The 13,879-nt window shown below is 50.5% G+C and overlaps 1 protein-coding gene across 2 annotated transcripts in view; it reads left to right on the forward strand.

Annotated features, from left to right (window-relative positions):
* Positions 1 to 13,879, forward strand: part of RAB26 (RAB26, member RAS oncogene family) — a 184,899-nt gene that overhangs the window by 168,936 nt on the left and 2,084 nt on the right. For both annotated transcript variants that reach the window (XM_077274469.1, XM_077274471.1), the window contains 3 exons: positions 11,625 to 11,690; positions 13,327 to 13,383; positions 13,775 to 13,851. In XM_077274469.1, the coding sequence (XP_077130584.1) occupies positions 11,625 to 11,690; positions 13,327 to 13,383; positions 13,775 to 13,851 (200 nt within the window). The remainder of the gene's footprint in view (positions 1 to 11,624; positions 11,691 to 13,326; positions 13,384 to 13,774; positions 13,852 to 13,879) is intronic.

The raw sequence follows: 13,879 nt of genomic DNA on the forward strand, positions 1-13,879 counted from the left end.
CAGTGCAGAGCTCCCATCTGGTGACCGGTATATAATACTACAGTGCAGCGCCCCCATCTGGTGACCGGTATATAATACTACAGTGCAGCGCTCCCATCTGGTGACCGGTATATAATACTACAGTGCAGAGCTCCCATCTGGTGACCGGTATATAATACTACAGTACAGAGCTCCCATCTGGTGACCGGTATATAATACTACAGTGCAGAGCCCCCATCTGGTGACCGGTATATAATACTACAGTGCAGCGCCCCCATCTGGTGACCGGTATATAATACTACAGTGTAGCGCCCCCATCTGGTGACCGGTATATAATACTACAGTGCAGAGCTCCCATCTGGTGACCGGTATATAATACTACAGTGCAGCGCCCCCATCTGGTGACCGGTATATAATACTACAGTGCAGCGCTCCCATCTGGTGACCGGTATATAATACTACAGTGCAGAGCTCCCATCTGGTGACCGGTATATAATACTACAGTACAGAGCTCCCATCTGGTGACCGGTATATAATACTACAGCCCAGAGCTTCCATCTGGTGACCGGTATATAATACTACAGCCCAGAGCCCCCATCTGGTGACCGGTATATAATACTACAGTGCAGAGCTCCCATCTGGTGACCGGTATATAATACTACAGTACAGAGCTCCCATCTGGTGACCGGTATATAATACTACAGTGCAGCGCTCCCATCTGGTGACCGGTATATAATACTACAGTGCAGCGCCCCCATCTGGTGACCGGTATATAATACTACAGTGCAGCGCCCCCATCTGGTGACCGGTATATAATACTACAGTGCAGAGCTCCCATCTGGTGACCGGTATATAATACTACAGTGCAGAGCTCCCATCTGGTGACCGGTATATAATACTACAGTGCAGCGCCCCCATCTGGTGACCGGTATATAATACTACAGTGCAGCGCTCCCATCTGGTGACCGGTATATAATACTACAGTGCAGAGCTCCCATCTGGTGACCGGTATATAATACTACAGTACAGAGCTCCCATCTGGTGACCGGTATATAATACTACAGTGCAGAGCCCCCATCTGGTGACCGGTATATAATACTACAGTGCAGCGCCCCCATCTGGTGACCGGTATATAATACTACAGTGTAGCGCCCCCATCTGGTGACCGGTATATAATACTACAGTGCAGAGCTCCCATCTGGTGACCGGTATATAATACTACAGTGCAGCGCCCCCATCTGGTGACCGGTATATAATACTACAGTGCAGCGCTCCCATCTGGTGACCGGTATATAATACTACAGTGCAGCGCTCCCATCTGGTGACCGGTATATAATACTACAGTGCAGCGCCCCCATCTGGTGACCGGTATATAATACTACAGTGCAGCGCCCCCATCTGGTGACCGGTATATAATACTACAGTGCAGCGCTCCCATCTGGTGACCGGTATATAATACTACAGTGCAGCGCCCCCATCTGGTGACCGGTATATAATACTACAGTGCAGCGCCCCCATCTGGTGACCGGTATATAATACTACAGTGCAGCGCCCCCATCTGGTGACCGGTATATAATACTACAGTGCAGCGCCCCCATCTAGTGACCGGTATATAATACTACAGTGCAGAGCTCCCATCTGGTGACCGGTATATAATACAGTGCAGAGCTCCCATCTGGTGACCGGTATATAATACTACAGTGCAGAGCTCCCATCTGGTGACCGGTATATAATACTACAGTGCAGAGCCCCCATCTGGTGACCGGTATATAATACTACAGCCCAGAGCTTCCATCTGGTGACCGATATCTAATACTACAGTGCAGAGCCCCCATCTGGTGACCGGTATATAATACTACAGCCCAGAGCCCCCATCTGGTGACCGGTATATAATACTACAGTGCAGCGCTCCCATCTGGTGACGGTATATAATACTACAGTGCAGAGCCCCCAGCTGGTGACCGGTATATAATACTACAGTGCAGAGCCCCCATCTGGTGACCGGTATATAATACTACAGTGCAGAGCTCCCATCTGGTGACCGGTATATAATACTACAGTGCAGAGCTCCCATCTGGTGACCGGTATATAATAGTACAGTGCAGAGCTCCCATCTGGTGACCGGTATATAATACTACAGTGCAGAGCCCCCATCTGGTGACCGGTATATAATACTACAGTGCAGAGCCCCCATCTGGTGACCGGTATATAATACTACAGTGCAGAGCCCCCATCTGGTGACCGGTATATAATACTACAGTGCAGAGCCCCCATCTGGTGACCGGTATATAATACAGTGCAGAGCTCCCATCTGGTGACCGGTATATAATACTACAGCCCAGAGCTCCCATCTGGTGACCGGTATATAATTCTACAGTGCACAGCCCCCATCTGGTGACCGGTATATAATACTACAGTGCAGAGCTCCCATCTGATGACCGGTATATAATACTACAGTGCAGAGCCCCCATCTGGTGATCGGTATATAATACTACAGTACAGGGCCCCCATCTGGTGACCGGTATATAATACTACAGTGCAGAGCCCCTATCTGGTGACCGGTATATAATACAGTGCAGAGCTCCCATCTGGTGACCGGTATATAATACTACAGTACAGGGCCCCCATCTGGTGACCGGTATATAATACTACAGTGCAGAGCCTCCATCTGGTGACCGGTATATAATACAGTGCAGAGCTCCCATATGGTGACCGGTATATAATACTACAGTACAGGGCCCCCATCTGGTGACCGGTATATAATACTACAGTACAGAGCCCCCATCTGCTGACCGGTATATAATACTACAGTGCAGAGCCCCCATCTGGTGACCGGTATATAATACAGTGCAGAGCTCCCATCTGGTGACCGGTATATAATACTACAGCCCAGAGCTTCTATCTGGTGACCGGTATATAATACTACAGTGCAGAGCCCCCATCTGGTGACCGGTATATAATACTACAGTGCAGAGCCCCCATCTGGTGACCGGTATATAATACTACAGCCCAGAGCTTCCATCTGGTGACCGGTATATAATACTACAGTGCAGAGCCCCCATCTGGTGACCGGTATATAATACTACAGTGCAGAGCCCCCATCTGGTGACCGGTATATAATACTACAGTGCAGAGCCCCCATCTGGTGACCGGTATATAATACAGTGCAGAGCTCCCATCTGGTGACCGGTATATAATACTACAGTGGGCAGCATGGTGGCGCAGTGGTTAGCACAGCAGCCTTGCAGCGCTGGAGTCCTGGGTTCTAATCCCACTCAGGACAACATCTGCAAAGAGTTTGTATGTTCTCTCCGTGTTTGCGTGGGTTTCCTCCGGGCACTCCGGTTTCCTCCCACATTCCAAAGACATACTGATAGGGAATTTAGATTGTGAGCCCCATCAGGGACAGCGATGATAATGTGTGCAAAATTGTAAAGCGCTGCGGAATATGTTAGCGCTATATAAAAATAAAGATTATTATTATTATTATTATTACTACAGTGCAGAGCTCCCATCTGGTGACCGGTATATAATACTACAGTGCAGAGCCCCCATCTGGTGACCGGTATATAATACTACAGTGCAGAGCTCCCATCTGCTGACCGGTATATAATATTACAGTGCAGAGCTCCCATCTGGTGACCGGTATATAATACTACAGTGCAGAGCTCCCATCTGGTGTCCGGTATATAATACTACAGTGCAGAGCTCCCATCTGGTGACCGGTATATAATACTATAGTGCAGCCCTCCCATCTGGTGACCGGTATATAATACTACAGTGCAGCGCTCCCATCTGGTGACCGGTGTATAATACTACAGTGCAGCGCTCCCATCTGGTGACCGGTATATAATACTACAGTGCAGCGCCCCCATCTGGTGACCGGTATATACTACTACAGTGCAGCGACCCCATCTGGTGACCGGTATATACTACTACAGTGCAGCGACCCCATCTGGTGACCGGTATATAATACTACAGTGCAGCGCCCCCATCTGGTGACCGGTATATAATACTACAGTGCAGCGCCCCCATCTGGTGACCGGTATATAATACTACAGTGCAGCGCTCCCATCTGGTGACCGGTATATAATACTACAGTGCAGCGCCCCCATCTGGTGACCGGTATATAATACTACAGTGCAGCGCCCCCATCTGGTGACCGGTATATAATACTACAGTGCAGCGCCTCCATCTGGTGACCGGTATATAATACTACAGTGCAGCGCCCCCATCTGGTGACCGGTATATAATACTACAGTGCAGAGCCCCCATCTGGTGACCGGTATATAATACTACAGTGCAGCACCCCCATCTGGTGACCGGTATATAATACTACAGTGCAGAGCCCCCATCTGGTGACCGGTATATAATACTACAGTGCAGCGCTCCCATCTGGTGACCGGTATATAATACTACAGTGCAGCGCTCCCATCTGGTGACGGTATATACTACTACAGTGCAGCGCCCCCATCTGGTGACCGGTATATAATACTACAGTGCAGCCCTCCCATCTGGTGACCGGTATATAATACTACAGTGCAGAGCTCCCATCTGGTGACCGGTATATAATACTACAGTGCAGCGCCCCCATCTGGTGACCGGTATATACTACTACAGTGCAGCGCCCCCATCTGGTGACCGGTATATAATACTACAGTGCAGCGCTCCCATCTGGTGACCGGTATATAATACTACAGTGGAGCGCCCCCATCTGGTGACCGGTATATACTACTACAGTGCAGCGCCCCCATCTGGTGACCGGTATATAATACTACAGTGCAGCGCCCCCATCTGGTGACCGGTATATAATACAGTGCAGCGCTCCCATCTGGTGACCGGTATATAATACTACAGTGCAGCGCCCCCATCTGGTGACCGGTATATAATACTACAGTGCAGCGCCCCCATCTGGTGACCGGTATATAATACAGTGCAGCGCTCCCATCTGGTGACCGGTATATAATACTACAGTGCAGCGCCCCCATCTGGTGACCGGTATATAATACTACAGTGCAGCGCCCCCATCTGGTGACCGGTATATAATACTACAGTGCAGCGCTCCCATCTGGTGACCGGTATATAATACTACAGTGCAGCGCCCCCATCTGGTGACCGGTGTATAATACTACAGTGCAGCGCTCCCATCTGGTGACCGGTATATAATACTACAGTGCAGCGCCCCCATCTGGTGACCGGTATATACTACTACAGTGCAGAGCCCCCATCTGGTGACCGGTATATAATACTACAGTGCAGCGCCCCCATCTGGTGACCGGTATATAATACTACAGTGCAGCGCCCCCATCTGGTGACCGGTATATAATACAGTGCAGCGCTCCCATCTGGTGACCGGTATATAATACTACAGTGCAGCGCCCCCATCTGGTGACCGGTATATAATACTACAGTGCAGCGCCCCCATCTGGTGACCGGTATATAATACTACAGTGCAGCGCTCCCATCTGGTGACCGGTATATAATACTACAGTGCAGCGCCCCCATCTGGTGACCGGTATATAATACTACAGTGCAGCGCCCCCATCTGGTGACCGGTATATAATACTACAGTGCAGCGCTCCCATCTGGTGACCGGTATATAATACTACAGTGCAGCGCTCCCATCTGGTGACCGGTATATAATACTACAGTGCAGCGCTCCCATCTGGTGACCGGTATATAATACTACAGTGCAGAGCTCCCATCTGGTGACCGGTATATAATACTACAGTGCAGCGCTCCCATCTGGTGACCGGTATATAATACTACAGTACAGAGCTCCCATCTGGTGACCGGTATATAATACTACAGTGCAGCGCTCCCATCTGGTGACCGGTATATAATACTACAGTGCAGCGCCCCCATCTGGTGACCGGTATATAATACTACAGTGCAGCGCCCCCATCTGGTGACCGGTATATAATACTACAGTGCAGAGCTCCCATCTGGTGACCGGTATATAATACTACAGTGCAGAGCTCCCATCTGGTGACCGGTATATAATACTACAGTGCAGCGCCCCCATCTGGTGACCGGTATATAATACTACAGTGCAGCGCTCCCATCTGGTGACCGGTATATAATACTACAGTGCAGAGCTCCCATCTGGTGACCGGTATATAATACTACAGTACAGAGCTCCCATCTGGTGACCGGTATATAATACTACAGTGCAGAGCCCCCATCTGGTGACCGGTATATAATACTACAGTGCAGCGCCCCCATCTGGTGACCGGTATATAATACTACAGTGTAGCGCCCCCATCTGGTGACCGGTATATAATACTACAGTGCAGAGCTCCCATCTGGTGACCGGTATATAATACTACAGTGCAGCGCCCCCATCTGGTGACCGGTATATAATACTACAGTGCAGCGCTCCCATCTGGTGACCGGTATATAATACTACAGTGCAGCGCTCCCATCTGGTGACCGGTATATAATACTACAGTGTAGCGCCCCCATCTGGTGACCGGTATATAATACTACAGTGCAGCGCCCCCATCTGGTGACCGGTATATAATACTACAGTGCAGCGCTCCCATCTGGTGACCGGTATATAATACTACAGTGCAGCGCCCCCATCTGGTGACCGGTATATAATACTACAGTGCAGCGCCCCCATCTGGTGACCGGTATATAATACTACAGTGCAGCGCCCCCATCTGGTGACCGGTATATAATACTACAGTGCAGAGCTCCCATCTGGTGACCGGTATATAATACAGTGCAGAGCTCCCATCTGGTGACCGGTATATAATACTACAGTGCAGAGCTCCCATCTGGTGACCGGTATATAATACTACAGTGCAGCGCCCCCATCTGGTGACCGGTATATAATACTACAGTGCAGCGCCCCCATCTGGTGACCGGTATATAATACTACAGTGCAGCGCTCCCATCTGGTGACCGGTATATAATACTACAGTGCAGCGCTCCCATCTGGTGACCGGTATATAATACTACAGTGCAGCGCCCCCATCCGGTGACCGGTATATAATACTACAGTGCAGCGCTCCCATCTGGTGACCGGTATATAATACTACAGTGTAGCGCCCCCATCTGGTGACCGGTATATAATACTACAGTGCAGCGCCCCCATCTGGTGACCGGTATATAATACTACAGTGCAGCGCTCCCATCTGGTGACCGGTATATAATACTACAGTGCAGCGCCCCCATCTGGTGACCGGTATATAATACTACAGTGCAGCGCCCCCATCTGGTGACCGGTATATAATACTACAGTGCAGCGCCCCCATCTGGTGACCGGTATATAATACTACAGTGCAGAGCTCCCATCTGGTGACCGGTATATAATACAGTGCAGAGCTCCCATCTGGTGACCGGTATATAATACTACAGTGCAGAGCTCCCATCTGGTGACCGGTATATAATACTACAGTGCAGCGCCCCCATCTGGTGACCGGTATATAATACTACAGTGCAGAGCTCCCATCTGGTGACCGGTATATAATACTACAGTGCAGCGCCCCCATCTGGTGACCGGTATATAATACTACAGTGCAGCGCCCCCATCTGGTGACCGGTATATAATACTACAGTGCAGCGCCCCCATCTGGTGACCGGTATATAATACTACAGTGCAGAGCTCCCATCTGGTGACCGGTATATAATACTACAGTGCAGCGCCCCCATCTGGTGACCGGTATATAATACTACAGTGCAGCGCCCCCATCTGGTGACCGGTATATAATACTACAGTGTAGCGCCCCCATCTGGTGACCGGTATACAATGCAGTATGCCATAGTAGGACAACCAGTACACATTGCCCGCTCATGCTACTATGGCCACGTTTGCAGATTCTGAGCCTTGTGCTCTTAGTTGCTTCGTTATTGTTTGTTAGAATTAATATTTTTTCTGTAGAGATGTATTCGCTGCTTGAAAAGCGCATTATTCAGTGACAGCGCAGCGCACTAAACTGAGGCGAGCGACAATCAATCATCCTAAAGTGCAGTAATTGGAAGTAGAACCTGTCACAACAACCTGCAAGAACAAAAGTCTGCAGGTTCTTAACTGAGCTGTTACTGCCACCTAGTGGAATCTCCTGCACATAACATCCAAAAACTAGACTGCAACCTCCCTGCAGAAGACAGGAGGCCCTATGGCAGAAATCGAAATGTGCGCGTCGGACAGGAAAGCCTAGGATCCATTGTTTCCTATAGATAGGAAGGGTAGATATAGACCCTGAGGCCGGGCCCATAATCTCAGTCCTTGGGTGGGGTAGGTATCTGGGCTCTCTGCGTCCGGTCACTAATCTCCCCTCCATGTCTGTATGGAGCTGGTGCACTGGGCACAGTCATGGGGAACAGAAGAGTCTTCACCAAACTGTTCCCACAAAGCTGAAGCTACAATTGTCCACAATGTCTGGTGCTGAAGAATTAAGATTTCCCATCACTGGAACTGAGGGTCCGAGGCCGCCCCCTGATAACAGCCCATAGCATTATCCTCCACCATCTGTACAGCGGGCACAATGCAGTCAGGGGGAAACGTTCTCCTGGAATCACCAAACCCAGACTCCATTAGACGCAGATAGAGAAGTGTGATCCGTCACTGCACAGAACACGTCTCCTCCAGAGTCCAGTGGTGGCGGCTTTACACCACTCCATCCGACGCTCCTCATTGTGCTTGGTGATGTACGGCTGTGGAGGTCTGGACTCTGCAGTTATGGGGTTAGCAGATCGTTGGTGACTTTTCTGCTCTTTGCTCCTCAGCACTAGGTCCCCCACTCTGTAACATTACGGGGTCTCCACTTAGTGGCTGAGTTGCTGCGGCTCCTTCCACTTCTCAATAATATCACTCACAGGTGATGGGGGAAGATTTAGGAGGAAGAAATGTCATGATCGGACTAGTTACCCCGGTGGCTCCTATTACAGGACCGCGCTGGTATCAGTGAGCTCTGCACCATTGGCCGTTTTGTCACATGGTGGTAAAGGCAGGCATCATGGTGGGGGGCCGGATGTTGTATACTGGGGGGGGCGAAGGGCTAGAGGTTATACACCAGGGGGGCAAAAGGCCAAAGGTTATACATCGAGGGGACAAGAGACCGAAGGTTATACACCTGGGGGGGTGCGGGGTCGGAGGTTATACACCTGAGGGGTCAGAGGTTATACACCTGAGGGGGCGAGAGGTCGGAGGTTATACACCTGAAGTGGTGAGAGGTCGGAGGTTATACACCTGAGGGGGCGAGGGGCCGGAGGTTATACACCTGAGGGGGCGAGGGGCCGGAGGTTATACACCTGAGGGGCAAGGGGCCGGAGGTTATACACCGGAGGGAGCGAGGGACCGGAGGTCATACACCTGAGATGAGGGGCTGGAGATTATATACCTGAGGAGGCTCGGGACCGGAGGTTATACACCTGATTGGCTGGAGATTATATACCTGAGGAGGCGAGGGGCCGGAGGTTATACACCTGAGGAGGTGAGGGGCCGGAGGTTAAACACCTGAGGGAGCTTGGGGCCGGAGGTTAAACACCTGAGGGAACGTGGGGCCGGAGGTTATACACCTGAGGGGGCGAGGGGCCGGAGGTTATACACCTGAGGGGCAAGGGGCCGGAGGTTATACACCTGAGGGAGCGAGGGACCGGAGGTCATACACCTGAGATGAGGGGCTGGAGATTATATACCTGAGGAGGCTCGGGACCGGAGGTTATACACCTGAGGGGCTGGAGATTATATACCTGAGGAGGCGAGGGGCCGGAGGTTATACACCTGAGGAGGTGAGGGGCTGGAGGTTATACACCTGAGGGAGCGTGGGGCCGGAGGTTATACACCTGAGGGGGCGAGGGGCTGGAGGTTATACACCTGAGGGAGCGTGGGGCCGGAGGTTATACACCTGAGGGAACGTGGGGCCGGAGGTTATACACCTGAGGGGGCGAGGGGCTGGAGGTTATACACCTGAGGGAGCGTGGGGCCGGAGGTTAAACACCTGAGGGGGCGAGGGGCCGGAGGTTATACACCTGAGGAGAGGGGCTGGAGGTTATACACCTGAGGGGGCGAGGGGCTGGAGGTTATACACCTGAGGAGAGGGGCTGGAGGTTATACACCTGAGGGAGCGAGGGGCCGGAGGACATACACCTGAGGGGTCGGAGGTTATACACCTGAGGGGGCGAGGGGCCGGAGGTTATAGACCTGAGGGGGCGAGGGGCCGGAGGTTATAGACCTGAGGGGGGCGAGGGGCCGGAGGTTATACACCTGAGAGGGGCCGGAGGTTATACACCTGAGAGGGGCCGGAGGTTATACACCTGAGAGGGGCTGGAGGTTATGCACCTGAGGAGGCAAGGAGCCGGAGGTTATACACCTGAGGATGTGAGGGGCCGGAGGTTATACACCTGAGGGGACGGAGGTTATACACCTGAGGGAGCGTGGGGCCGGAGGTTAAACACCTGAGGGAACTTGGGGCCGGAGGTTATACACCTGAGGGGGCGAGGGGCTGGAGGTTATACACCTGAGGAGAGGGGCCGGAGGTTATACACCTGAGGGAGCGTGGGGCCGGAGGTTATACACCTGAGGGAGAGGGGCTGGAGGTTATACACCTGAGGGAGCGTGGGGCCGGAGGTTATACACCTGAGGGAGCGTGGGGCCGGAGGTTATACACCTGAGGGGGTGAGGGGCTGGAGGTTATACACCTGAGGAGAGGGGCTGGAGGTTATACACCTGAGGGAGCGAGGGGCCGGAGGACATACACCTGAGGGGTCGGAGGTTATACACCTGAGGGGGCGAGGGGCCGGAGGTTATAGACCTGAGGGGGCGAGGGGCCGGAGGTTATACACCTGAGAGGAGCCGGAGGTTATACACCTGAGGAGGCGAGGGGCCGGAGGTTATACACCTGAGGAGGCGAGGGGCCGGAGGTTATACACCTGAGGAGGCGAGGGGCCGGAGGTTATACACCTGAGGAGGCGAGGGGCCGGAGGTTATACACCTGAGGAGGCGAGGGGCCGGAGGTTATACACCTGAGGAGGCGAGGGGCCGGATGATATAGCCTGTAATTCAGTGATTACAATGTATGTCCTGATAATTTTCTCCATCTTTACCTCAGAATTTAACACTTCTGCCCCCAAAATATAATCACAAAACCAGTGACGATCGTTTGCTGCCGTCTTGTCCTCTCATACATGGCCACCATTTCACTTTTCGGGTGTGATGGAATATATCAGCGCCTCAGATAACGTATGTGTGATCCTCGCTGCAGGAGGACGCCTCTTTGAAGTAATGTCACCCGCTAACTTAATGTGTTACAGATCCCGAGTCATCTTCTGCCGTGTTATTCATCTGTTTGGGAGAAAGCTGGGCGAGTCATTACAGCCGCCATGATTAGGCCGGAGGCTCCTCCACGGGCTTTGGGCCGGGAGTGATGGCACCACAGCCCTATTGTGCCCTTCACCACGTGTGATGGATCCAGTAGATCGTCATTTGAGTTAGCCTGGTTGCTAAGGAGACACTGCCTAACAACCACAAGCTTTTCCATGTGGTTGTCAGGCGGCCCATCCCTAGCAACCAGCTTGTCAAAAAATTACTCAAGTCGTCAGTAACTGACAGCAATTAAGGGGCAAGGTGGTGACCCCTTTATAGGTTAATGGTCTAAGATAAGCAGTTATTAATGACTCATTTATTTTATTTCTAGGCCTGGCTGACAGAGATTCATGAATATGCACAAAAAGACGTGGTCATAATGCTGCTTGGAAATAAGGTGAGGCTATATATATATATACACTCACTGGCCACTTTATTAGGTACACCTGTCCAACTTCTTGTTAACACTTAATTTCTAATCAGCCAATCACATGGCGGCAACTCAGTGCATTTAGGCATGTAGACATGGTCAAGACAATCTCCTGCAGTTCAAACCGAGCATCAGTATGGGGAAGAAAGGTGATTTGAGTGCCTTTGAACGTGGCATGGTTGTTGGTGCCAGAAGGGCTGGTCTGACTATTTCAGAAACTGCTGATCTACTGGGATTTTCACGCACAACCATCTCTAGGGTTTACAGAGAATGGTCCGAAAAAGAAAAAAAATCCAGTGAGCGGCAGTTCTGTGGGCGGAAATGCCTTGTTGATGCCAGAGGTCAGAGGAGAATGGGCAGACTGGTTCGAGCTGATAGAAAGGCAACAGTGACTCAAATCGCCACCCGTTACAACCAAGGTAGGCCTAAGAGCATCTCTGAACGCACAGTGCGTCGAACTTTGAGGCAGATGGGCTACAGCAGCAGAAGACCACACCGGGTACCACTCCTTTCAGCTAAGAACAGGAAACTGAGGCTACAATTTGTACAAGCTCATCGAAATTGGACAGTAGAAGATTGGAAAAACGTTGCTTGGTCTGATGAGTCTCGATTTCTGCTGCGACATTCGGATGGTAGGGTCAGAATTTGGCGTAAACAACATGAAAGCATGGATCCATCCTGCCTTGTATGGAGCATCTTTGGGATGTGCAGCCGACAAATCTGCGGCAACTGTGTGATGCCATCATGTCAATATGGACCAAAATCTCTGAGGAATGCTTCCAGCACCTTGTTGAATCTATGCCACGAAGAATTGAGGCAGTTCTGAAGGCAAAAGGGGGTCCAACCCGTTACTAGCATGGTGTACCTAATAAAGTGGCCGGTGAGTGTATATATATATATATATATATATATATATATATATATATATTTGAATTTTTCAATTAACTTTTTTCAGGTCCAACTTTCTAATTTCTTAACGATTATAATGGTCAAATTGATGTAAGATGTAGTAGCCTGATAAAGTGACACCACTAGGGGGAGCTCTGTGCTGGTTTTACCATGGAACTCTGTGTATAATCAGTATGCAGAGAGCTCCCTCTAGTGGCAGCTTCAGGTACAAAGAATTTTCTGTTTATATCTCTGCAGGGGATTTGTTGCTCTGTATAAGAAAACCAGAGCTGCAATCGCTCTGTAAAGATAGATCAAGAAATGAATCTGAATTATACATTGACATTGATTTTTTTTATCTCTGGCCAAAAAATAATGCAAACAGAATTGTGAGCAGCTCTAATGCAGAGTTATGTGGCTCCATGGAAACAGAATACGAACAAGACCTTGTGCAGGGCAGGTAAACTGTAACACATGACTGCTGGATCAGACTACACAATTTGTTGTCGGTTACCATGGAGACACATAGGTCTGAATACTAGCTGTAGACACAAAACGGGATATTCTTTACATATTTTGACATCAACATCGCAAAAAAAAGGGTATTTACTTGAAGGCTGGCAATGCATAAATCATGTTTTCACACGCCTCACTGACAGCCAGGTCCAGTATAAGACCACCCATCCTGTAGTGACCTCTGATCCTCTTCTTACAGGTGGACTCAACTCATGAACGTGTGGTCAAGATCGAAGATGGCGAGCGGCTGGCAAAGGTGAGCTATGGACAAGCAATGTTATTTCTGCTGTGTCCATAATACCTTGCTGCTCAGGGGGAGCTGGGTGACCCCAAGACAATCATAGCAGCCTTAATTGTTGTCACCCAACTTTCCCAGAGACAGATTAAAGCAAGAAATTGATACTGATGACTTTCGGATGTACGTTCGCAGGCAATATTTCATTTTAGGTGACGCGATTGACAAGGGCGCCCTTATTTTTCCTATCAACACTGTCCCCTAGTGGCAGCATTTATAACGGCCAATAATTGTACTTCTCTAGGGCCGATTTATCAGTCTGTGCTCCACGGTCCGGGTATGGACTGGTCGATGGGCTCCTGACCCCCATTTGTAGTATATCCTGTGAATGTTTTTGCTTGGTTCCTTGCAGGAATACGGGGTGCCATTTATGGAGACCAGTGCCAAGAGCGGACTGAATGTGGAGTTGGCGTTTACAGCAATTGCTAAGTAAGTAGCAGGCACATTTTACCATCAG

The sequence above is a fragment of the Ranitomeya variabilis genome, chromosome 7, assembly GCF_051348905.1.
Source record: "Ranitomeya variabilis isolate aRanVar5 chromosome 7, aRanVar5.hap1, whole genome shotgun sequence".
Classification (NCBI taxonomy): Eukaryota; Metazoa; Chordata; class Amphibia; order Anura; family Dendrobatidae; genus Ranitomeya; species Ranitomeya variabilis.